Below are 26,197 nucleotides of genomic sequence, written 5' to 3' on the forward strand. Positions count from 1 at the left end.
GTGGCTTAGTTGGTTAAGTGTCTCCCTTAGGTTCAAGTCATGATCCCATGGTCTTGGGATGGAGCCCCGTGTCAGGCTCCTTGCTCATTGGGGAGACTGCTTCTCCCTCGCCCTCTGCCTGCCACTCCTCCTGCTTGTGCGCGGTCTGACAAATAAATAAATACAATCTTAAAAAAAAAAAAAAAGCCGGATGCTTAACTGACTGAGCCACCAGGTGCCCTAAAATGATTTTTTAAAAGGTCGTGGTGTCAAGTAAGCCTCTGGGCACACTTGACTCTGAGGATGACTGGGTTGGTGACACCCTCAAGGCCAGAGGACCGCAGGTAGATGCCTCTCTCTGGGGAGTTCCCAGACTGCCAAAGGGACTGTCCAGCAGCAGATGGCCAAGCAGGGGCTGGCACCAACTTCCTCTCGAATGGCGCCCCTGGTGGCTGTCTCGGCAATTGTATTAGAACTCCGGTAAAGTGGCTCTAAGGGACGGGGCTGTCATTCGTTACGTGGCCACTGAGGGCCTATGGAGAACTCGGGTATTGGTTGGCAGCTGGCAATCCATAAACAAGGTATGAAATTATTCTCTTTCTCCTGAGTGGGTGGAAATTTCTTTTTCTTTTTAAGGTTTCATTTATTTATTTGAGAGAGACAGCGAGAGAGGGAACACAAGCATGGAGAGCTGGAGAGGCAGAGGGAGACTCCCCACCCACCTGATGCAGGGCTGGGATCATGACCTGAGCCGAAGGCAGCCACTTAACGACTGAACCCCCCAGGTGCCCCCGGAGTGGGTGGAAATGTCTGAATCAAACTAATGTAGTGGGGTGGGGGGAAGCACATCAGGAAGCTCTTGAACAGAAGCAATGATCATTTTTTGGTATCTGTTCACTTATTCATTAAATGTTTCCTGAATACTTGCCTGCCAGGCCCTAGGGCTCCAGCAAGGAACAAGACATGCACAGTCCCTGCTGCACAAAGCTCTGTTCTGGGCGGGGGGGGGGGGGGGGGAGTGAAACCGGGGCCCACCTCAGACCCTCCCAAAGGAATATATGCTCTACCAGGACTTCAGAGGTTGACATGGGTTAAAAACCCAACTCTCCTACTTACAGCTATGTGACAAGGACTGTAGCCTCTCTGTGCCTCAGTCTCTACCTTCCTATGCTGCCAGGTGCTGGGAGGACGGGCAGAACAGCCCCAACATGGGGCTTGAACTCAGGACCCTGAGATTGAGACCTGAATTGAGATCCAGTCGGACGCTTAGCCGACTGAGCCACCCAGGTGCCCCTCTTTTGTCTTCTTCACTGCAGAGTAACATCTAGAAGAGTCCTGACCGCTGTAACTGACTGCCATGATGGAAATTTCTAGGCCCCGCACTGGCCAGTACAGTGCCCTGGTCACATGGAGCTTCATAGCGAAAGTGAGGAATGAGAGCTCTTAATTTAAACAGCTACAGTGGCTGGTGGCTAGTAGAACTGCACAGCACAGACAGGTCCCGAGGACAGCCAGATGCAGGGTGAGGCAGACGGCGTGGCAGGTAAACAGGAGGAGCTGGAGAAGCGGAAGGGACAGGGGCTGCGGGACCATGGCTGGCTTTCGAGGAGGCAGGCTCAGAAAGACCAGGAATGGCAGAAGCAGGTGGCGCAAGCCTAGGGCTCGGAGTTGCTTTCAAGGAGGGGGAGGAAAGAACATGCCTTGAGAGGTAGGCTAAGTGAAAGCCAGACACAAAAGGCACAGATCCTATGACTGCATTTATAGGACACGTCCAGAATAAGCAAATCTATAGAGCAGCTTCGCGGTTGCCAGGGGCTGGGAATGAGGGGGAGCTGAGAAGGGGAGTGACTGCTAATGAGTACGGGGTTTCTTTTCGGGGTGATGAAAATGTTCTAAAATTAGGTTGTGGTGATGGCTGCACAATGCTAAGATCCAAGGACTTGTCCCCTGTAAGTGGGTGAATCGTAGAGGTTTAAAAACACTAAAGCCTCAGGAGGCGTCAGGACAGTGGGATGCCCTCGGGGGCAGAGGCGGCGTTGGTGGGCACACAGGCAGCCCTGGAGCCCTGGAGCCTCGGCGGCCGGAGTGTCAGGATGGCTCTTCCCAGCTGAAATGTTCCATTTCCCCTCCCAAGACTCTGACTTCGGTTTAAAAAAGCAAGAGCCATCCCTAGAGCTGAAGCCTTTATCAGGAAAAGAGAAAAGTCAATGTATGCAGAAGAAATTAAACACCAGATGGTGGGGGTTGGAAAGGACTCCTGAGAGAGAAGGAAGATGCTTGAGAAAGGCAGAAGGTGTAAGAAAAAGCCATCTACGATCCCTCCTGGAAGGGCAACGCTGTCAGACACAAGTGTGACATTCCCAGCGGTGAAGTCACAAACCTGATCCCGTTTCCTTCCCGATGCCTCTCTTCGTCAGGGACTGAGAGGCTCAGGGGAACACAGTGTGTGGAAGAGCTGGGAGGGTCAGGGCAGCTGACGCAGAGGCTGCCTCTGTGGAGAGCAGGGAACCAGGGCTGTGGCAACAATTAGGTGCTGAGGAATCTATTCAAATATAAAAGGGGACTGTGTGTGGGTTTTAAAAAGGAATACAGTTGCAGACCAAGCTATAAAGGTGCACAAGCCTACATTTTCAAAAAAGGTTAAAAATAGTACTGCGGGCACACTCTTTTTGGTAAATTTTAAAGAGAAACAACAGCCTAAGTACGATGTCACATTGAAAGATGCATGTCGTACGTCACATTCTATTTTTATATCAAGTTCTATCTCAGGAGAACAAGAGTCCTAAGGCAAAGACTTCAAGACAAGATCTGCCACCTGGATCTTGAGTGACAGGAGAACCTGTGCTGGATGGAGAGAACTTCAGGTTCCACCACCTTGTCCTTACAGAAGGAACAGGTCAGGAAAGGAGCCCTCCAAGCCCGACTCTCCATCTTGGTCCCATTTTGCAGCGTGTGGCACGCCCTCTTTGAGAAAGCGCCTTATGGGCACTTCATACATATTGGTTATGTAGTTTAATGTGTATTTAAACACATATAATTAGTGGACATTTAAAAACAAAACCTTGTGATTTCGTAAATATTAACGGTCAGAATGAGGTGAAGTTGAACAGGTGCATTTCAAGCTGATTTAAAACATCAGGTGGCGAGGACTATACAAGACTGTGAGGGGCGCCTGGGTGGCTCAGTGGGTTAAGCCGCTGCCTCCGCCTCAGGTCATGATTCCAGGGTCCTGGGACCTGGGATCGAGCCCCGCATTGGGCTCCCTGCTCAGCAGAGGGCCTGCTTCTCTCTCTCCCTCTGCCTGCTGCTCTGCTTACTTGTGCTGTCAAATAAATAAAGTCTTAAAAAAAAAAAAAAAGACCGTGAATGTGCTAAATACCACTGAATCATCTACTTGGGGGAACTGTTTAAGAAGAAAATTTTGCATTATATGTATTTTGCCACAGCAGAAAAAAAATTAGGTAAAGAATAGTTTAGGTGGTACCAGATCCAGGAAAGACCTGAGTGGCAGGAATAATGCAGGAAGCACCCCATTCCTCACAGGAAGTGACCCTTCATGGATGGTGCTGACCACCTCTCCGGGAGCAGTGAGTTACCAGTAAATCCCCCCACACCAAGACGGCGGCTCTAAGGAGGGCCAGGCTGCAATGGTTCACCCACCACCTGGGGGAGCCACAGAGCTGTAGGCTCCCCAGGTTCCGAACCTTCACTAGAGCCTAGAGGACTGTGCAATCAATCGTGTGGCAAGAAGACACTTTAGGTTAACTAAAGCATATTTATTTGCTTTCCTCAGTCGTGGTTAAGAGAAAGGGTTTGGGAGGTGGGCAGACCTGGTTTGATTCTTAGCGCACACCACTTTCTAGCGGGCAACACTTTTTTTTTCTATTTAAGGGGAAGAGAGAGAGAGAGCACGATCGAGTGTGAGTGCGTGTGCACACCAGTAGGAGGAGCAGAGAAAGGAAAGAGAATCTCAGGCAGACTCCACACTCAGCACAGAGCCCAACCTCATGACCCTGAGATCACAATCTGAGCTGAAACCAAGAGTTGGACACTTAACCGGCTGCACAACCCAGGTGCCCCAATCCAATTTCTTTTAACCTCAGTTTGCTCATCTACAAAATGGGAATGGGAACAGTAGCTCCTTCCCAGGGATGTTATAAAAATTAAAACATATAACATGTATCAAGTGTTCCCCATAGCACTTGGATTGTGGCAAACAATTAACATTAGCTAGGATAATTACCACAGAGTAATACAAAGTTGTCACTTTTAAACATTTTTTAAAGATTTTATTTGAGAGAGAGCTCTAGTGAGACAAGAGCGCAAGTAGGGGTAGGGAGAGGGAGAAGCAGGCTCCCCTGCTGAGCAGGGAGCCCGATGGTGGGTTGGATCCCAGGACTCTGGGATCATGACCTGAGGGGAAGGCAGACACTTAACCAACTGAGCCACCCAGGCACCCCTCTTTTATTTTTATTTTTTAAAGATTTATTTATTTGACACACAGAGAGAGAGAGAGACAGATCACAAGTAGGCAGAGAGGCAGACAGAGAGGGGGAAGCAGGCTCCCCACCAAGCAGAGAGCCCGATGTGGGGCTCGATCCCAGGACCCTGGGATCATGACCCGAGCCGAAGGCAGAGGCTTTAACCCACTGAGCCACCCAGGCGCCCCAGGCACCCCTCTTTTAAACTTATTTTTAATGAACGCAAATGAGAAAGCACTACTCCCGAATGTATTTGCATTCGGAACTCTTACTTCATAGAACATTTCATGGGCTAGTACTCAGTGCAACTGCCACTGAGAAATGCTCCTCCAGTCACCTCCACAAAGAGGGACTCTGAGGAGGCTGAGGCACTGCCCACCCCCCAGCCCATGCGCTGGTTGCAAGTCCCCACGCTGTCAGTCCGGGGCTGAGCCTGCGGTTCTCGGATGCCTGAGGAGGCTCAGATGTTGGGCTTCACTTAGGAGCCTGATCTAGAATTTGAGTAGTAAACTAAATCTTAGAAATGCCCTTCTGTGACCTTGTTCTGAATTCAGGATGAGGGGGGAAATGTGCTGAACCACTTTGGGGTGGAGCATGAAAGGCCCAGAGAGGGGATTTGCACTCACAAGTTTGGCCAATTCTGCAGTGTGGTAGCCACTATACTAGAAATGGAAGAGCCACAAAAATTAAGGTTGCCAAAAAAGTTTGAAGGTGCACCTGTGTCAGCAGGGACACTGTCAGAAGAATGGAGGACAACGAAGAAGGTAGTTTTCTGGGAGAAATTCTGTTCTTGCAGGAGCCTTAGGCGAGTTTAGTTTCATGAAACCGGCACATCAAGATGAAATCTTACCAGGATCTCCTACCCCTTCCTCAGGGATGCCACCAACCCCCACCAACCTCATGGACCCTACTGACCACCCCAACAAATCAGTAACAACTCTGAAGACATCAGTTCTTCTCAAACAGTTTAATAGCAAATAAACAAAGGAAGGTACCACACTTGGCAGATACAAAATGACTTTTTGTCCGTGTGTCTGTGCAATTAAAACAGATTTAGGTTCCCCACTGGGACAAAAGGAAAAACACACAAAAAAGGAAGGAGATTCCTTTTAAACACATACTCCCTTGCTCCAAACTTGTAACATTTTTTTTTTCTTTTTTAATCCACTACACAAACTCTGTGATCAGGTCAGAAAAGCGACAAAGGCTCTTCTTGCCTTTTTTTTTTTTTAAACCATTAAAGTAAAATCCATAATTTTCTACATAGTACAACACAAGTTCACACAAAAAAGACATTTTCTTTTGCAAATCAAAACAGGAAAGAAAGGAAAAGCTCAAACAAGGTAAAGGAAAAGCATTTCTACGGCTGAATCACGACTTTTGAGTTGATTGAATCCCGTTGTTGCTGCAGAACAGACTGTGCGTTTGGTCATAGTGGCAATTTTTTTTCTCTTCACATTGTGAAATCACTTTACATTGTTTTCTAGTAGAAAAGGCAAAAAACTGTACAAAACCCCTAGTGTTAAATACAACGTTTGTACCAATAAAAAACTCACACAGGTTTGTCTCCAAAATGTAAAGTTTCTTTTTTTTTTTTTTCTTTTTAAATTATTCACAAAAAGCAGCTGGAAATCAGAAAGGCAGCTGCCGCTCCAGGGTCTCAAATCCATTAAAACCACCACAGAACAATTAAAACAATCAGAGAGAGAAAAGAAAAAGGAAACAACGTCCAACGTTTGGCATTTGGTTTTATCCACAGGTTTTCCCAGAGCTCCTCTTGGAATTGAAAGCAAAATATATTGGCAAACACGGATTCTGAATACACAGGAAGGGGAGCCTCAGCGCCTTCTGCCAACAGAGGCGGCTCTGTGCAGTCAGACTGTGGGGTGCACGGCAGTCTTGCTCAGGCTGGGGTTCCTGGCCTCTTTCCACCCAATCACCCCTTCCAGGAAATTAAGCAGCCTACCATACACTGGGTCTCCACTGGCCGCCCTTTCTTCCTAGTAAGAGTGGCCTCAAGCATACTACTAGGCAACCTGCGGGTCCCAGAGCAGAAATTCTGCCACGATCCCTTCCTTCATCAACCCTTGCATGGATGATGCTAACAGTGCTTCTACCTTCCCCATCCCCCCTCCCCCTCCCAGTCCCTCGGCTACCCCCTCTTCACCCTTCCCTGGATATTCCTACTTCCCAGCTGTCCCACCCACCAGCAGCTTAGGTCTGGGTGGAATCCATCACAAACTCCTCCCTCTGAAACCTCTTACCTCCACAGATCCATCCTGTGACCTCTAGTCTCCTCTGGCCTCTCCCTCCATCATTCACATTCTTACTCAAAAGTCCCTAAGACCCTGAGGCTGGATGGTGCCACGAGAGAGGAGGGCAAGTTCCCTTCAGGGAACCAAGGAACTGGCTTGCCTGGCACCCAGGGACAGTAGCTATTTGGCTCTTCACTCAAAACAAAACAAAACAAAAAAGAATTAGAAGAAGAAATCATCCCTGCCCTCACCCCCCACCCCACTAGCTAAGCAAGAGCAGAGCTATGGTGAAGAGCCAGTGTGGGGTAGGTGGTGCCCAGGGCTGTAAACAGTGTGAAGACTGTAGTATTGTGCTTGTCACCTAGGAAAAGCGCTGGCAGGTATGTTGCCGCTTAGTGCATGGATGGCCTCCTCCGAGTGGTTAAGAGCACCCTCCTTCTTCAGGGCTGGGGGCGCTCACTACCCTATGTGCTAAACCTCTTGCCCATCCCCTACCCCCACCCCTGCAGCCACCTTCTGGGTTCTATCTCTGCTCCTCATGCCTCTCCAGGCCCCCTTCCCACCCACCTCTGAGCAGAGCAGCCAGCCTCCTGGGGGGCCCCCCCGCTGAGGCCTGGAGGCCACAAGAGGTGACAGTCTAAGTGCACAGGCAAACACTCTAAGGGCAATAGAGGAGAAAGTTGCCACTTCAAAATAAAACAATACAATCTTGAAAAAAAATAACCCCACAACAATTTAAAACAGCTTCTTTGAAACCCTTTTAAATCGGTCAGTTTTTGCACAAACTATAGAAAACAGAGAGGTGAAGGTGATATATACGAAGGTGTGAAGAAACAGCAGGAAACATGCAAAACTTGTTTTTTTCTGGGCATAATCTTAGTAGGAAAGGAAAAATTAAAAACAAAAACACAAAAACCATACAAAAACAAAAACAAAACAAAAAAAAAAAAAATCAAAGCATCACATTTTGCTGTGGAGACTGTAGGAACAAGCACGGAGGTGGGCACAGCGGGCCTGAGGGTCTGCCGGAAGGGGCCAGAGGGATTTGAAGGCTCCCTGCAGGGTCACTACAGGGAAGAACCACAAAAGAAAAAGAAAATGGGCTGGCTGGGGCCCAAACTGCAGACTGCGGTCAAAAAGGAAAGGGGGTTCAGGTGTTTTCTGCAGTTGAGAACTCAGAAAAACAAAAGAACACATGCGGTCTCCTCAAGCCCCACAAACTATATCAGCAAAATGTGCTCAGGAGCCTCAAAGGTTTTAGTGACATCTTTTATTTCATTGTTTACTTCAAAGTTGTCTTTAAAACTAAGCACACAGAGAAACAAAGCCTAGAAACGGACTGGCTGTGTGTTCACAGAAATACAAACACCACGCGGTATGTGCTAGTAGGGCTGCTCTGAAGACAGTTACAAAGAATTGGAATCACAAAATCAAGTGGTTATCTTATGAAGTTCTAGAAAAATAGATTTTTTTTTATATTCAAATGCAAGTTTAAATATTTCCCCTTCAGCAGTCGTTCTAGCAAAACCAATTTGGCAGCACAAAAAAAAAAAAAAAAAAGGAAAAGAAAAAAGAAATAACAAAGAAAGAAACAAACATAATAAAAATACACGTCAGCATCAAAGGTCAACACAAGGTCAAAGGTGAGAGTTCAAGCATCAGAGAAGCTGAAGAGACAGGGATTTGGACGATGTACTTGACGCCACATCGACATGCTTTAGGCACAACGATGAACAAACGGCAGGAATCTAGAAAAAAAAACAAACCAGAAAGAGGGAGACCCACTGAGTTACACAGAGCAATACATCCAAACAGAGAGAGAGAGAGAGAGAGAAGAGGAACACTCACTGTGTACAGCCCTGAAATGAGGCGGCGGGCGGGGCGGGGGCTGGGGAATGACAGGGAACTTTTGCACATGCTAACAATGGACACAGGGAAAAGTCAAAAAGGACATGGAGGACACCAAGAAAACATCCAACTGCCAGAGACAGAAGGGAACCTAAGGCTTGGATTTCCCCTGAGGCGCCCAAACAAGTCCATAGGGGGAGAAGATAGGTCTCTGGTGGAGCAGAGCTCCAGCCTCTCCCCTCCTCAAACCCAGGAGAAAGTAGAAGACAATGGCTGGGGTGGGGGAAACTCTCTAGGGGAGAGGGCCAGGATTTCTCCTCAGTTCTATGGGGATGGCCTTTTGTTTCCAGAAATCCAAGCTCTTAGCTTCCATGCAGGCCCTGGCCACTCATGTGGGACCCAGGAGACAGTATCTGGCTGCATTCAAGGCAAATCAATTTCATGATGAAACCCAAGTAAGAAACAAAACTATAGGCAGAAAACACATTTCTGTAAGTGAAACCCCCACACAACAGGAAAGGATTGCTTAAGACCTGACTGCCAGTCTCCACTCTCCGAGCCGAACCCTTCCACACCAGGAGACTTGCAGGGCAGCAGCTTCTTCACAAACCATCTTTGGCCTGGGGAGAGAACTGTGCTCGAGGGCAGTGCTACTATGCTCACTCACGGGGCAGGGGAAAGGAGAACAGAGAGAAGTGCCTGGTCTCACCAGCTGGCCACTACTGCGGCCAGGGCCCTGCTGCGGCACACACTCCTTTTAGAAAAGAGAACCCCACAAACAGGTATGAAACCTCTGGGTTTGCTATCAAAGGCAGGCTGATTGCACCTTTGCTTTTCATGTTATTCGAAAAGCCATTTCATAAGATCCCAGAGCCCAGGACAAATAATAGTGGAATGGGGGAGGAGGGGGATGGGAGTGGAATTCTGGGCTTTGGAAAACCCCACGATGGCCAAGGAGGAAGACAGAACAGAAGGTCAGTTATGGCAGCACCGGCAGCACCCTGGGGAGCACAGCTCTCTCCTCTGCCAATTCACAGCATTAACTCCTTCCCCTCTGGCAGATTATTAGCTGGGCTGCAAACGGGCCACGGAGAGTCAGTAGTTTCAATCATACACAGCACCCTGTGTGTACAACAATCACATTCTGGATTCTACAAAATCCTGGCCTTTTCCAGAGATATAATTTAGGTAATAAATATTCTCCACCCCGGAGCTGTATAAAACTTCTATAAAAATAGAAACGACATTCTTGGTTCCAGCCGGTTGGGATTCAGAACAGCGCCTCCCCAACCTAGCATTTTTTTCTTTTTTTCTTTTTTCTTTTTTATTTTTATTTTTTGCATTTATTTAAAAAATCCCATCATGACCCTGGAAGCCTTTGGAACAGTTTTATCCTTGAAACACAGGACACATTTCTCCCAGTGTGCGGAATTCAAGTTTACGTGGTTCAGCTTAAGAAGTATGTTTCATGTCTCTTAGAGGACAACAGACCCAAGATATCACTATGAGAAGGGAACAGCTGTCCCTGCTTCAATGGGATAATCCAACACAACCAAACTACCTATACAACAGCAAGATGGTCAATCCCTGTCTGTGACCCAAATGGACAGCATGACAAGGAGAGAGCCCCCCATCTGACTTAATACCAAACCAACCCCTTTAGTCTCATCTCTACTGCTAGGGGTCAGGACTGATGTTTGTGAGGTTGAAGATTGCAAGGACCCAGTCCCCGGCCTTGGCTAAGAGTCAGATCCCAACAGGGCTACCTCTGCCCAGGTGCACATTCCCAATAGCACGTCCTTTCTGGCTCTCCACCCCCACAGCATTTCTTGGAGCAGAGGCAGGGCCCAGAGGCTGTGTGGGTCACAGGTAAGAGCTGGAGTAAGACCTGTGGGAGGCAGCAGGGAGCTAACTGTAAGCACGAGGACAAAAATGAACATGGTAATACTGAGGTAAATGAACACGAAATCCATCTGGAGGCTGCAAATGTCCTGCGGTCTCCTCTGTCCCCAAGAGCAGAAGGGGCTGCAGTGGTTAGTAGAGAGGCCTGCCTTGGGGGGGAGTACTACAGTTGGGACCCCTCAACGAAGGAAGCAAGTGCAGATTTCTCATCCTTCTAAGTAGTTAAGTGCTGGCCACAGAGGAATGCAGCACTCTGGCTTAAAGAGCCCTTCCGATTCAGGTCCACCAAGAAGCAGGCTCCTCCTCCTCCCCTAACGCAATGGCTTCTGATCACTCTGCTCAGGAGAGGTGCCCCCTTCAGCTACATACCGTAAGCCCTTCTTGGATTTACCCTCAGGAGAAAACTGCCTCGGGATGGAAGTGACACTCTGCTGTGGTCAACTACAAGGAAGGAAACCAGACAGCGTCTTCTCTAGAGGCCTTGTTTAAAGGGCCTGTTAGAAACGGGCCGTGTGGTGTTGAAATAAACTAAAAACGCCCTCTCTGACTAGACGAGACTAGACTCTCTTCTTCCTAACAGCCACCAGCCGGGCAGAGCCGATCCGACACCAACAGGCGGCCGGCAAAGCTGGTGGCGCGCGATGTCCCCCTGCTTTCTGCACGTCAGGCTAATTTAACGGGTCCTTCATTCCCAAAGAACGGTCATCCCCTTCTTGGGAAAGAGGAGCAGGAATCTTGCACAAGAATCTGAAAAATAGGTGGCAAGAACTCAGCAGGCAGCGAGGGAAGTGCTTCAGCCTCCAGCTCCCGGGGCCACTGGGTGTGGGTCAACTCTCCTCACCTCCAAAGGCAGCCCTGCTTCCACCCCCGAAGGCTCTTGGGTGCCAGTTCTCATTTCACCCACTCTTGCACTAAGGTAGATTCTGGGGTCAGTTTTTGGTTTCACTCAGTCCTCTCTCTCGGGGCAGTTTGGGGAAAGCTCTGATCTTCTTTTTTAATGTTTCTCCATTCCCCCTCCTCCCCCAGGGCGGTTTGATGTTGGTCCTTCTCAACACACACTGGTTACAAACACAGCAAATTTTAAATAAAGAAAAAAACTCAGGATATGGCACCTAAACTCCAAAGTAAAACACTGGAAACCAAAGCACAAACTCGTCCTCTGTACGAAGCGAAACTCCCACAGAAGGCAGTAGCCGAGTCTTCAGGGCAAGCTGTGCCTGCGAGAGTGGCAGGGATCAGGGTCCAGGGCTGTCAACACACAGCCTTAGGGCTTCGAATCATTAAGGGTGCTCCTCCCCCACTTACCAGAAGACCCTCTCACTCCAGTCTCAGAGGGGAGCACGCTCAGTAGGGCTTGCTGTCATTCTTCGAACGTTTGAGCTGCACTTTAAGCCGCTTCATGCCAATCTGAAAGCCGTTCATGGACTGGATGGCAGCTTGAGCCGAAACAGGATTGTCGTAACTTACAAAACCTGTGTGTCCAAGCAGAACCCTGGGTGAGGGGCATGATGAAGCAAGGAGATTCTGAGTCCTCCCTACACAGAAGACAGCTTATGAGCATAGTCTGATAGTCCAAATTTTTCAGCAGGGATGAGAAGTCTGGAAATTATATCACACGAGATAAGATTAGGTTCCTGACTATACCACTTGACATCTACAAGGCACTTTTAAGTTTTTGGACCAAGCTATTTCCATACCTTTTTTTTTTTTTTTAAGCTCTGGAACAACAGTGTGGGTAGAAACCCACCGTCCTGCTACAGAAATGAAAAAAAAAAAACTGAGACTCAACAAGAGGTCATGATGTCTTGCCCAAGGCTGAGTTAAACAGTAACCCAAACGTAAACCCAGTTCTTCCTGCTATCAGCCCCTTCTCATTCTCAGTGGTAATGACACTTAACCCTCCCAACACCAGTAAAGAAGCCAACATACCAAAACACTTGCTCAGGTTTGTCTGCTTGTCTATGAAAACCTTGGCAGACACGACATTCCCAAAGGGCATAAACATCTGCAGCAAGTCCTGATCTCCAAACTCCTGGGGCAGGTGGTAGATGAACAGGTTGGCTCCCTCTGGACCTTCAAAATACCCATCGATTGAAAAGGCATCAGTGTCAAGCTCACCCCCCACTCCACCCGCCCCCACCCTGGTACCACTGTTTCTCATTTCTACCTGAGTTAAACTGTCTATATCCTGGCACCCCTGGGTGGCTTGGTCAGTCAAGCAGCCAACTCTTGATTTCGGCTCAGGTCCTGGGTCCTGGGATCCAGCCCCGCATCGGGCTCTAAGGGGAGTCTGCTTAAGGATTCCCTCCCTCTGCCCTTCCCCCAATTCTTCCTCTTTCTCTCTCCCCCTCACTCTCAAATAAATAAATCTTAAAAAACAAAAAAACAAAACCTGTCTGTATCCCAACAAACAGAATCTTTTGGAGAACTAAAGATTCTCCAAATACAAAACAGGAAACTGAAGAGCAATCACTGCAACAGACTCCTTCCCACTGAGGGGTATCAGAATTCAACCCTGTGGGAGGAGCGAGTACAAGAACAGTTAAGTAGGCAGACTTGTGTGTGGTGCAATAAAACTGGAGACTAAAGGCTTATACAGACACAGAGAAAAAGGGCAGAAAGAAATTACAAACAAAACAGGTTCAAAACTGTGCCAGAAACTACGGGAAGAGCAAAGACTGGCAGCTGCAAGGCAGGGGTGGGGGCAGGGAATGACTACAAAGGGACATGATGGAATTTCTGGGAGTGATGGAAACATTCTCTATCTACGAAATGTGGCTACATGACTGTACATGTTCATTAAAGCTCACAGAGCTATATATTCCCAAAAGGGTGAATTTTACCATATGTAAAGTGCACCTTATTAAAAAGAAATCACATTTTTTAAAAGTGCCCATGTTTAACACTGAGCTCAAAAATAAAATATGCTTTCCTTTTCCAACCACTTTACTCAATGACTTTCTAACCAAAGAAGCCTTACTGAACTGCAGTCCTGCCATTGTCCAGCCACCAGGCCTACCTGCTGTTGCCAAACACATTACAGAACAGTGCTGCCTCAGGGCCTTTGCACTTGGTGTTCCTCTGCCCCCATTACTCTTCTTCCTCTAGATACATGCATGGCTTGCTTTCTTACTTCCTCTGGACTCTGCTTAGATGTGAAGTGAGAGGCCTCTGACCATTCTACACAAAATGCTGTGCCTCTGGCACTCTCCATCCCTCTTTCCCATTCATCAGTCTTCAGAGCACCATGTGGTACACCCCATGCTCTTCCTGCTTTACTGTCTGTCTCCACAGTTTTTCAGTTCCCCCACTATGACATCCTAGGGCACAGAAGCATCTTGACTCAGAGCAGGTGAGGATGCACTATCCCAGGAATCCTCGCTGGCATGGCAAGAGAGGATATGTGTCTTTCCCCCACATTAGTGCTTAAACCTTGCCAGCTTCTGGCTACAGAAATCCAGTCAACTAGGAGCACAGAGGTGTTGGCAGGACCGTGTATTCATGCGAACCACTGTCAGGCCTCTTTCTGCCTATAAAGTCTCTCCTGCACTTAGTATCATTTATGTCAAAGCACACATTTCCTAATTCACCAACGTGGGCCATTAACTCTTTCTGCCCCATAACTTCAGCCTGTCCTCAATTAGGAAAAACGGAGATCAAAAAATGAGGAAAATGCCAAATAAAAGAGCTTAAAAAGGACACCTAGACAGAAAATACCCTCTGACAGATCTGTAATCCACAAAGACGACTTCCTAACAAATAAAAAAGGACTGTGAAATGCTATCACACAGTAAAGTCAGTACGTTTCTTCACCTAAAACCTGCAGCCTGATCACAGGAGGGCAGAGGTTCTGATCTGAGCTACAACCAGAAAACATTCCAAAAGGAGACTACAGTTTACAGAGCTTTACAGCTTACAGAGTCTATGTCTGACAGTGCCAAAGAAAAGCATCAGCCTGACTGCCTGACTGGTCCTCCTGGCCTTTGCCCTGCCTTCACCTCTGCTGTAGGTGGAGTCATCTCCCCCCTGCCCTCTCCTCCCCATCCCTAACTGTAGCCTCTCAGCTCTACTCACCTTCCTTCTGGCTTCCAGCAGCACCAATACTCTGCTGTGTCAACAGGTTCTGGTTGTACAGAGTGGGGAGTGCTGCAGCAGCGTATTGCTGGATTCCCGAGTAGGCCTGTGTGAGGGCCTCCATGGTGCTCCCGGTGCCATTGGAAAGGCCACTGCTCCCCAGGCCACCATTTAAAGCAGCCATCCCTTCGTGGTGGGAAGAGCAGGATTAACAGATGGCAAAGACTTGAGTGGCACCAAAACAAACTCCAAAGTTCTCCCATTTCTCTCTCTCTCAGCTCCTCCCTGAGGAGGACCACCCATCTGAATGGTCAGATCCGAGGACACTCATCAGGCCTTATTGCTCACAGGAACATTAAAAAATGCCACACCCACATGTGGCTCTTCCTATTACCTTTTTCCAACCTGTGCAAGAAGTGATGCCACTTACACCTGACTTGCTCCATTTTCTCTGACTTTTCTGTCACCTTCTCACTTAGAGCTGGAGTGTGGTAAAATAAGCATATCCCAGGTTTGGGTGCTGAAAAGGGGCGTGTGTGGTCTCAGACAAGATGTGGGTAAACCCTGTCGTCAAAATAACAGCTAATGTTTATTTAAACACATTCTACATGCCTGACACCGTACTAAGTCATGTGCTCAGCACTTTACCTATGTCCTCATTTACTTAACAACCCTTAAAGTATCCTCTTCCCACTTCGCAGATGAAAAAATGACCTTAGAAAGGTGGTATTATGTTACAGCTAGCTAAGGGGGAGAGGTGGGATTTAACTCAGGTCTAACTTGAAATCTCATGATTATTTCTAACTTTACCAGGCCACCCCATTCAGTCTAATGGTGACCTACCAGGGTTGTTTAAAGGTGCTACCTGCACAATGAACGGCCCCATCACATCAGGGGCTGTCCCTCACCTGCCAAAGAGCTGACATTGAGGCCTGCCGTGGCTCCAGCTAACGTCTGCAGGGCTCCAAGGGAGGCGATGGGGTTGACAGAGCTGCTGCTGCTGGAGCTCGGTGAGGACCCTGTGATCAGAAAGCCAGGTGTTAAAACTCAAGCCAACACATGCTTCGCATGCCAACAGGAACCAAAACACGAGACTGATACTACTCAAGCATTCTCTTCGTAAAGAGGTTTTCAGTTACTGACTCCAATAATTGTCGCTGTAGGATATAAAGTCAAAGACAGTTGTAACAAACTAAAAATTATGAGATTTCTCTTAAGTCAGAAGATGACATTTGAAAATTAATTGTTCACAGTCTGACCCCTCTGGAAACAGATGTTAACTACTCTCCAGAATGACAGAACCCTCTCTGGGGATTCTGCCCAAGGCACACAAGGGCATACTAGTTCTAATGACACACTTACCTGAACTGGTGAGTACGCTGAGGGGACTGCTGGATGTAGTAAGAGCATTGGTACCACTTGGTGTGTTCTGAGCTGCACTAGCTGCAGCGGCTAGAGCAGCCAGATTCTGTAACTGCATTGCATTTAACCCTGCAACATCCAAAGCAAGAGATCAGCCGGCACATACGGGTTCCTTGTATCCGTTCCAGCAATGACAGCACACACTGGTAAAGGCTGGTCCCAAAGAGGAACTATTCTCGATAAGCCTTACAAGCAACACTACAAGGCTCTAAAAAGATTCAGATATCACTCAACTCCTCAAGAAACTTGAAATCATTTCCTCAAGAGAAGAGATATATAATCCAACAGCATGCCACCCCAAGTGAATATTCCTAACAGGGACTGGCAATTAGGAAGCCAAGAGAGGGTTAAGAACTGTGGTCCACCACGAAGCCAAGTGACCAAGATAACAAACGACAAAACTTGTGGCACAGAATAGAACTGCATCTGAGCCCCTCACTCCTACTGCATAGGGGATTTGCTCCTTCCAGTGGAGGTTTACAGGCAGAAAACACAACAGGATCCAGGTGACCGAGGTGAGTTGTAACAGAGGAGGATGCATGTGAGAAAAGCAGTAAGGAGAAAGACTAAAGAAAAACCACTCCTTGAACAGATTACTCATCAGAAGGAGCAGAAAAAAAACACTGAGGGGAAAAACCTCCAAGCAACAGTTAAAAGGAGCAAGAATCTGAACTGCACTGACTGTGTTGCAAACCATTTGCCAGATGATGGAAAAGCAGATGGGTGGTGGTGGTTCAGGGGACAGTTAGCGACAATAAAAACTGAACTACAACACAGATTTATAATCTAGCAAATTTCCAAAAACACAGCAAATTCCAAGTACCTGATACAAAGTGAACCACTATCAAAAATTTTCAAATACCAAAATGCAGTTCACCTGACACTAACTACCCCTTTCTCAAATGTACTTGCTGAGCCTTTATCCACTGCAGAAGGGATAGCAGCAAGGGACTCTGGAAATGCTTCATTCCTCACCTCCACTAACTTGTCTGATGGCCCCACCTTCAATTTTTTTTTTTTTTAAAGATTTTATTTATTTATTTGACAGACAGAGATCACAAATAGGCAGAGAGGCAGGCAGAGAGAGAGAGGAGGAAGCAGGCTCCCTGCTGAGCAGAGACCCCGATGTGGGGTTCGATTCCAGGACCCTGGGATCATGACCTGAGCCGAAGGCAGAGGCTTTAACCCACTGAGCCACCCAGACGCCCCCCCCACCTTCAAATTTGTCTGTGGAGCCCCATTTTGTCATCACTCAAGTATCTTTCAATTAAGTTTTCCATGTATGTTTTTTTTTTTAAGATTTTATTTAATTTATTTGACACAGAGAGAGAGATCACAAGTAGGCAGAGAGGTAGGCACAGAGAGAGAGGGAAGCAGGCTCCCTGCTGAACAGAGAGCCCCATGTGGGGCTCGATCCCAGGATGCTGGGATCGTGACCTGAGCCGAAGGCAGAGGCTTTAACCCACTGAGCCACCCAGGTGCCCCAAGTTTTCCATGTATGTTAACAGTATTAACAGCAATAAAAGGTAATTCACCTAAGAGATAACATGCATAAGACACACAGAAAAACTGCCTAGTTTCTAGCAGTTTCTGGCCATTTTGCATGGATGCCTTCTTAGGCTTCAAAGAGTCACTGGAAAAATCACTTTACTGGGGAAATAAAGAGTTCCTGCAATTTCCTCCTTATCAAAATGGCCTCAGAGAGTCTACTCGTGCTAACAGCTCTTCTCCATTTTCCTCCTCAACAGAGATTTAAAGGGGTGGGGATCAGACAACCCCAGAGCTATCCTGCATAGCAACTAAAAGAACCACCTTCCAGAGACAAAGCAGTTGAGACGTGGGATGTTCATCTTACGTCAGGTTTATGAACAGGTGGGAAAAATTTGTTTTCTGTACAAACGCTGCAAAACTCTCAGACTGTTGTTAGCTGGGTCTGGCGGCCTGGCTGCTGCTGCTCCTCCGCAGCCGTGAAACACTTACCTCCCATTGGATGGAGGCTGCTCAGGGTGTTGAGGTTCCCAGAGGAGGCAGTCTGCTGAAGGAGCTGCAAATAAAGCTAGACATTACACCAAAAAACAGAACAAGAGTGAGAGTGAGGGCTGGTTCTGCATCTGGGATAACTCTACAGCACAGCAAAGCGAGAGTGCAGAGGCCCCCAGAGAGAAGAGAGTTGAAGACAAGAACCCAAGCCAACACAACAGAAACATGAGGCTTATGACAGCACGGGACAATACAACAAGAGCTAAAGCCCTGGCCCAGAAGACAGTTCCATTCACTGAGTACTGAGGCCAGGCTCCAGTCCCTGGGAAACAGAAGGCAGCACAGCAGAGGACAGGAGGAGGGCAGAGAACTAAGCTCAACTCAAGCAGCTATGCAATCCACTGCAATGAGCATCTGCACATGGATGACTGCCACTTCTAGTACCTCTCTCCCAAGCTCTCCTTAGTCTGGGCCTCACATCTTATCTTGCAGACTATTTCCATCTAAATACCCAATTCCTACTTCAAATATTTTAAATATCAAGTCTAACCATTTTAGGGTTCTTTCTTGGAGTCATTCTTTGCTGATCACAACAGATCCATGACTAATCAGTCTTTCCACGCTCTCCACACATCCTTCCAGCCCCACTTATCTCCTCCATCCCAAACTGGTCTCCACTGTTGCAGATAACCAAATGACTGACAGATCAGTTCAGTGTATATTCTTACAATGGTTGTCACCTAACAAATACAACAAGAGGGCCTGTCCATGAGCTTATGGATCTTCGTGACCTTATTCACTATCTTAGGATACAGCAACCTTTGTCTAACAAACCTGCTGAAAACCTCTGATCCATTCAAAGCCAATCACTTTTCCTTATGGACAACGGATATTCCCGTTTCTGGATCCTGTATTCAACCTGGTTGCTCATTCCCATAAACACCTGACCTAGTTCCTCTGTCATCATGAACCCCATTAGTCCAGAAAGGTTTCAGGAGGTCCGCAAACCTCCAACATAGAATGAAAAAATGTACACGCACATAATTTTTATCAGCCTTTCAGAGGGGTCCACACCCCACAAAGTTTAAGAACTATTGCTCTAGTCCAAAAGAGATCAGGTTCAAGTCCACCTATTCCAGAAAGAACCTCATAATTAATGATGATATACCATTTATATACCCATATGTCTTTATTTTTGTCTGAAATACCTCAGGCAATGTGCTCGATTCCAGCTGGTGGACTGTGCATACTATACCTGGCACCTTCATTTCCTCCCTAAATGACAACAGCTCTGAGGGCAGGGATCATGTCTAACTAAAATAAAGAGACCACAGCTCTCAACAAACACCACCACGCACTGTTGGGTGCGGCAATGGCAATAAAAAGGGGGTCTTCCCTAAAAAGAGCTTCAAAACTCTCTAAGAAAAGCAAATGCATATCATGGAGATAATTTTAAACATATTATCATTTTGGCAAAAGATTAAAAATCTCTCTGAATTTTCTGAACTTACAAGCTATGTTCTTGCACTAAGAAACAATTTAATCTGTTGAGATATACTAAGCATCTTCATTTAAAAAAAAAAAATGTGTGATTTTTTTCAAAGAAGATTTTATTTACTTGAGAGAGAATGAGAGAGTGAGAGTCAGAGAGAGCATGGCGGGGCGGGGAGGATCAGAGGGAGCAGCAGATCACCCGCTGGGCAGGAAGCCCAATGCAGGACTTGATCCTGGGACTCCAGGATCATGACCTGAGCTGAAGGCAGACGCTTAACCAACTGAGCCATCCAGGTGCCTCCCCACCCACACTTTTTGACTTCAGAGAAATACTAGCTGGGATTTCTTCTAACATTTTAGAAATATAAAGGCCATTATTTGGTATCAAATTAGCCAAAACTCAGTACTAAGCAACAGAAATCATTGCCTTTCTTCTGTTCCTATATAGAACAACGTTTTAAAGGATGAGGAATGAAAGACTGTAATTATTCTTATGTGTATATTTTTGGGACTATACATACACATCTAACGGTTTCACCACCGATTTTCCTTCGGTGATAGCTTCACAGATGAGACAGTTTTAAGCGTCTTGCTCTGTCTGCTATTCTTTTAAGGGTTAAAGCAGTGGTGATCCCCTGTAATATGTACCGTAGATCTAGAGAATCTAAATAACAAACTGGAGCCTTTGGACTACACGACTCAAACTCAACAAAAGCAAGATCATATTAAAGGATCTACCTATTTACAATGCTGTCTACAACTCAAATAGACACCTGTAATACTCATTTAATAATGTCCATGTCAGTATCTTGACCTCTTAGTCAGTGGAAAGAAACATTTATCATACTCTTCAGGGAGGACTCGATAAGGACTTTAAAGATACTTCTACATCTGGGAGAAAGAACTATGGAGAAAGATATTTGGCAGTTAAAATTTCCTCAAGATCTTCTTTTAAAAAAACTAAAGGGACAGGGACATACAAGGTATTTCTAAATCTTTCTATCAGGAAATCAGGATTTCACTTTAATAGTAGCAAAGTCTCAAGATATAACCCAAGATGTGTAATGAGAGAGAAGAGAGAGATGGTGAAACAGATATATTAACATAAAGAATATTGCACTGCCTGAAGTTTTACGAAAAACTTTGACATGTTCAAGTTGCAAATGCCATTGTGTCTATTAGCTAGGGATAGCACAAGAAGAAACAGCTGAGAGCTTGCACAGTCTGCAGAAAGCAAACCACAAAGACTCACTGCTAAATACTGGGGTCCAAGAGTATTTAGACCAGCAAGGTTTCCCCACACAGATGCTGCGCTGATTTGCTGCATCTGCTGCTGGAGCTGCTGGGCCATTCTCTTCTGTTCCTTGTCCTTCTGCGTATCAGCAAATTTTACCACCATAGGAGATGAGCAACCCTATGAAAACACCAAAGCCAAAGGGTCAAATTCCTCCTTCTGCATGAAGGAAAAAAAAAATCCTCCTTTGTAGTGACACACAGGATGCATTCTAATTTCATTCACTGCCAAATGACTCTCTTCCTGATAGACACAAGTGGCAAAAGACATATTTAAAAGGACTACTTCAAGTACGTTAATTTCAAAGAGAGCATTATTTTTTTTTTCATTTAAGATGTTTAGCCTGCTTAACCTTTAGGGCAATCGGATGCTGTACATGCTGCAGAGCTTTGATGGCCAACTGTCCTAGTACTCTCAGGCTAAGGAACTTTCCCTTTTCAGTCATCTGCTCCCTACCTCCATGGTCTGTGCTTGGTGCATTGCCTTGATAGCCGTCTGTGCCATGGCTCTTGTTGTAAAAGTCACAAATGCACAACCTGGTAAGAGAAGTGTCAATAACTCATTCATTCATTTGCTTATTAATTATCTGATAGACATTTACTGAGCACCTATTATGTGCCAAGTACTATGCTAGCAATACAGATATGGTTCCTGCCTTCAGGGGGCTTAAGATCTAGTGGAGGAGACAGACACATCATAACAGTGCTACCTGCTTTCAAGAATAACCTGGGAAGCACAACAGGAAAGAAAGAACTCGATAAAGGGATAAAGGAGGAATCACAATCCTCTAGTTCCTCTTGAGAAGAAAGTGTTCCACTTTGGCATTAAGGACCTCTCCAAGCACAAAAAGAGAAAATTTTAACACATGAAACTATAGTGCAGAATGTAGACTCCTTAGGGGGCTGGGACAATTCTAAAGGAATCAACTGGTAGGAGTAGCCATGATGGGACCTAGACTTACAACACCAAGCCCAACCTCTCCATCAAGACAAGGCGATGTGGGGTAGGGATCATTGGTTTCCACTGGTCCAACTAAAAGAGACTCCAAATTTAAGTATCTTTAAAAGCTAGAAATATACCTACCTCGGCTCAGTCCATCAGGTCCTCGTAATATTCGGCATTCTTCAATCTGTCCAAATGAAGAGAACATGACTCGGATGTCATTTTCAGTGCACTTCTTGGAAATCATACCAATAAACAGCTTCCTGTCTTCCACTGCTAAGAGAGTAAAACACGAAAGGCTTGAACATTATAACTACAAGACATAGTGTAGCACAGACTCTGGGGTCAGACTGTCTATATTTGAATCCTGGCTCTATGCCTATATATCATATTACCTGGATTCTAAGATAAGCATTTTTTCATCATTTAGCACCTCCTCTTATAATCAATTGTACCTTAAAATTTAAACAGGAAGCATTTAGATGACATACAGTAGTTTTGTCATCTTGTCAAAGTTACTTAGCCATTCCATGATTGTCACCTGATTAATAGGGATAATGACGTTCATCTCAAAGGTAGCTGTAGGGGTGCCTGGGTGGCTCAGTGCTCAAAGCCTCTGCCTTCAGCTCAGGTCATGATCCCAGCGTCCTGGGATCCAGCCCCGCATTGGGCTCTCTGCTCAGCAGGGGGCCTGCTTCCCCTTCTCTCTCTGCCTGCCTCTCTGCCTACTTGTGATCTCTGTCAAATAAATAGTAAAATCTTAAAAACAAACAAACAAAAAACCAAAGGCAGCTGTAGGTTTTAAATGCAAAGCACTCAGCATCTTGTGTAGCACTTAGTGATGTTTGTTCTTACTAGCAGTACTACTGTACCAAAGGACAAGTTTTCACACTGACCTGATATGACAAGAGAAACACAACACACCTTTCAGTGAGTGTAATTGTCATTTTTCTTTTTTTGATTCATCTCTTAAGGACTAAGTTCTCCTCCTTAGTCTGTCCATCCTCCCACCCCCATTTCTGTCCCTAAGAAATTATGTTGATCAAAGACATCCCATTTTATTCTAAAATGTTCTTATACTGTTTACCTATCAACTCTATTTATCTCATTGTTTACCGTATTTAAGGAAAAAAAACAATTTATTATTATCATTTTTAAAGATTTTATTTAGGGGCACCTGGGTGGCTCAGTCAGTTAAGCATTTGCCTTCAACTCAGGTCATGATCCCGGAGTCCTGAGATCAATCCCCAGGCTGGGTTCCCTGGTCAGCAAAGAGTATGCTTCTCCCTCTCCCTCTGTCTCTCCCTCTGCTCGTTCTGTTTCTCTCACTCTCTTAAATAAATGAAATCTTTAAAAAAGACAAATATTTGAGAGAGGGAGAAAGTGAGTGCAAACAAGAACAGAGATAGAAGAGAATGAAAACACTAACTCAAAAAGCTGCACACCCAGGGCACCTAGCTGGCTGAGTCAGTGGAGCATGCAACTCTCCATCGTGGGGTTGTGAGTTCAAGTCTCCCACTGGTTGTAGAGATTATGTAAAAATAAAATCTTACCCAAAAAAGCTGTACACCCATGTTCACTGCAGCATTATTTTCAAGAACCAAGAAATGGAAATGTGTCCATCAACAGATGAACGGATAAAGAAAATGTGTGTACACACATACACACACTGCAGATATTATTCGGCCATAAAAAAGCATGGAATCTTGTCATTTGTGACAACATGGATGGACCCTGAGGGCATGATGCTAAGTGAAATAAGTCAGAGAAAGATACTGTATGCTCTCACTTACAAGTAAAACCTTAAAAAACAAAACACACACACACACGCACACACACACACACACCCAGAAGTTCACAGATACACAGAACAGGACTAGTGGTTGCCAAAGTTCGGGCATAAGGGACTGGGGAAAAAGGGCAAAATGGATCAAAAACTTGTATGTATCAAAAGGTACAAACTTCCCATTATAAAATAATTTAACATGGTCACTAGTTAACAGGACTGTACTGTATATTTAAAAGTTGCTTAGAAAGTAGATCTTAGGGACACCTGGGTGGCTCAGTTGGTTAAGCGGCTGCCTTCGGCTCAGGTCATGATCCCAGTGTCCTGGGATTGAGTCCCACATTGGGCTCCTTCTTGGTGGGGAGCCTGCTTCTCCCTCTGCCTCTGCCTGCCACTCTGTCTGCCTGTGCTCGCTCTCGCTCCTCTCTCTCTGACAAATAAATAAATAAAATCTTAAAAAAAAAAAAAAAAAGAAAAAGAAAAAGAAAGAAGATCTTAAAAATTCTTATCAAAAGAAAAACATTTTTAGAACTTTGTATGGTGACAGATACTGACCAGACTTACCATGGGAGATCATTTCTAATATAAACAAGGACTGAATCATTATGCTGCACACATTTTGTCACTTAGATGTCAGTTAAAAAAAAACAAAAACAAAAACAAATGATTGCTTAAAGCAAATACAATCCAGATACCATCAGAACGAATAGTAAACTAGAAAAAACCTAATCAGGGGAGGGCTTTACACAACTGCTTACCATTGTTCTTCTCACTGTCGGCAGGCTTCATCTGTATAGGGTGATGCATCTAAAAAGGAAAACACATACATATCATCACTGTACACACTGAAGGCACAGAAACATAAATGAGGACTCTAAAGGCAATACTGAAACTAGAGCCTTAAGAATCTTCTCTGGCCTTAACATCTGCCTCATGATCATTCCTTCCCAAAATATCAAAATAGACAGAATGAGAATCAAGAAGTCAAAATTCTCTTGGCTAAGAGAGAACTAAACCACTTTCAGCCTATCTTCTTTGAAACGTTCCCTTTATGTTCTCCTCTGTATCAATGACTCTGGCAGTCACCTTTTCCTCAAAATGGTTCTTCAGTATGTGCCTGACATGTGTAAGTATGTTCCGTATGTCAAAACCTCCACAGTTCCACTTACTGGTAGGAGAATTCTTACCCCTGGGAGGACCTTCATGTTGTGAAGAGCATTCTGTGCTTCTAATGCAGCTTTGCGGGTGTAAAATGTAACAAAACAGCACCCTGAAATAAATAAAATTTCAACAAATCACCTTTGAAAGCAGGCAATTCCTGGAATACTCCCTCCTCCATGGATATACTGGAACTTCAAAGAGAAAGCTAGGTTTATTAAAATTAGCAACCCACCCCCCAACTGCTTCCAAGAGAGAGAAGCAGAAAAACCCTTACATTACTCTCTGTGCATTTTCTTTATTGTTACAGTCTGTGAGTTCTACTAAAATTCTTTAGCTGCTCCTCTAACTTCTCTGGGAAAGACAACTTCCCTTACCCATGTCATAGTACCATGTCATCCAACCCACCCTACTTGGAGCACCAGGTAAGTGTACCGGGCAAGACATGCAGGAACAAACAAAAGAGACAGGGCCCTGCATTCCTGTGACTTGTAGTCTACCAGGAACTCATTCTTTCTCAGAATAAATCCCTCCTTACACTGTAGCCAATTTCTACCATATGCCTCAAACGTAATTATCATTTATTAAGTTATAAAATGACTAAAGAGCAAGAAACTCTTAATATCCTTTTTTGGACCCTTGGTTTTAATCAAATATAATTAAGCTTCTAACAGCACATGGCCCTGACTGAGGAGATCTGCAGATTTTGTGCTTTCTATCTTTATTAGGGACAGGAAGGGAGAAGTGCGTCTTATAAATATGGGTTCCTAGTCCCACGATACACAATACTGATTCCTTTCAAAATCACTGCAATTAAGATTCTAAATCACTGGGCACCTGGGTGGCTCAGTGGGTTAAGCCGATGCCCTCGGCTCAGGTCATGATCTCAGGGTCCTGGGATCGAGTCCCGCATCGGGCTCTCTGCTCAGCAGGGAGCCTGCTTCCCTCTCTCTCTCTCTCTCTGCCTGCCTGTCTACTTGTGATCTCTGTCAAAAAAAAAAAAAAAACTTAAAAAAAAAAAAAAAAAGATTCTAAATCACTGCATGTTATATCACCAGTCATTTTCAGAAACTATAATACTTTTTATTTTCGGTTAACTATGCCACAAAAAGAAAATAATTTCTCTGCTCCTAGATCCTGTTACTAAGCTGGCTTCAAACATAGCAATCCTGCTTGCTCCCATCTGCACTGCAGAACAGCTTCCCCAGATTATTATTCTGAAATCGGTTATTTGGAAGGAATACTGTAGGTGCATGTACAGGGCAAAGCTAATGCCTTTTCTACCACTGCTTTCATAAAGCTTCCACTCTGGTAGGTATCGTGTAGGCTACAACAAACAGGTTACCTACAAACAGGTCCGTCCTGGTTGCTAAGCCATCCTGCAAGGCCTCTGTAACACTAACAGAAATCCACAGGTATGGTGTAGACAGTCTTTTTCTTTCAGCTTAGTCTAGCCAAAACACCAAACAAAACTTTACGCAGTTATTTATTTCAACTCTGTCATTCCACTCCCAAGATTAAGAGACACTCACATTAAAAAAAAAAAAAGAAGGAGAGACACGCAAACACTCACGAGTCTGTC

The 26,197-nt window shown here is 45.5% G+C and overlaps 1 protein-coding gene across 11 annotated transcripts in view; it reads right to left on the bottom strand.

Moving 5' to 3' along the window:
- Positions 1-5,408: 5,408 nt before the first annotated feature.
- CELF1 (CUGBP Elav-like family member 1) overlaps positions 5,409-26,197 on the bottom strand; it is a 76,230-nt gene continuing 55,441 nt past the window's right edge. For 7 of the 11 annotated variants that reach the window (XM_047690605.1, XM_047690604.1, XM_047690602.1 and 4 more), the window contains 12 exons: positions 24,645-24,727; positions 24,216-24,264; positions 21,813-21,947; positions 21,186-21,265; positions 20,688-20,849; positions 17,942-18,017; positions 15,902-16,030; positions 15,448-15,558; positions 14,540-14,725; positions 12,395-12,538; positions 11,771-11,937; positions 5,409-8,463 (listed from right to left, as the gene is read on the bottom strand). In XM_047690605.1, the coding sequence (XP_047546561.1) occupies positions 11,810-11,937; positions 12,395-12,538; positions 14,540-14,725; positions 15,448-15,558; positions 15,902-16,030; positions 17,942-18,017; positions 20,688-20,849; positions 21,186-21,265; positions 21,813-21,947; positions 24,216-24,264; positions 24,645-24,727 (1,283 nt within the window). In that variant the 3' untranslated portion in view covers positions 5,409-8,463; positions 11,771-11,809. Of the gene's footprint in view, positions 11,683-11,770; positions 11,938-12,394; positions 12,539-14,539; positions 14,726-15,447; positions 15,559-15,901; positions 16,031-17,941; positions 18,018-20,687; positions 20,850-21,185; positions 21,266-21,812; positions 21,948-24,215; positions 24,265-24,644; positions 24,728-26,197 lie in introns of all 11 variants that reach the window. The other 4 variants (XM_047690608.1, XM_047690606.1, XM_047690607.1 and 1 more) reach the window with 4 other exon arrangements.

Source organism: Lutra lutra, chromosome 10 (assembly GCF_902655055.1).
Source record: "Lutra lutra chromosome 10, mLutLut1.2, whole genome shotgun sequence".
Lineage (NCBI taxonomy): Eukaryota > Metazoa > Chordata > Mammalia > Carnivora > Mustelidae > Lutra > Lutra lutra.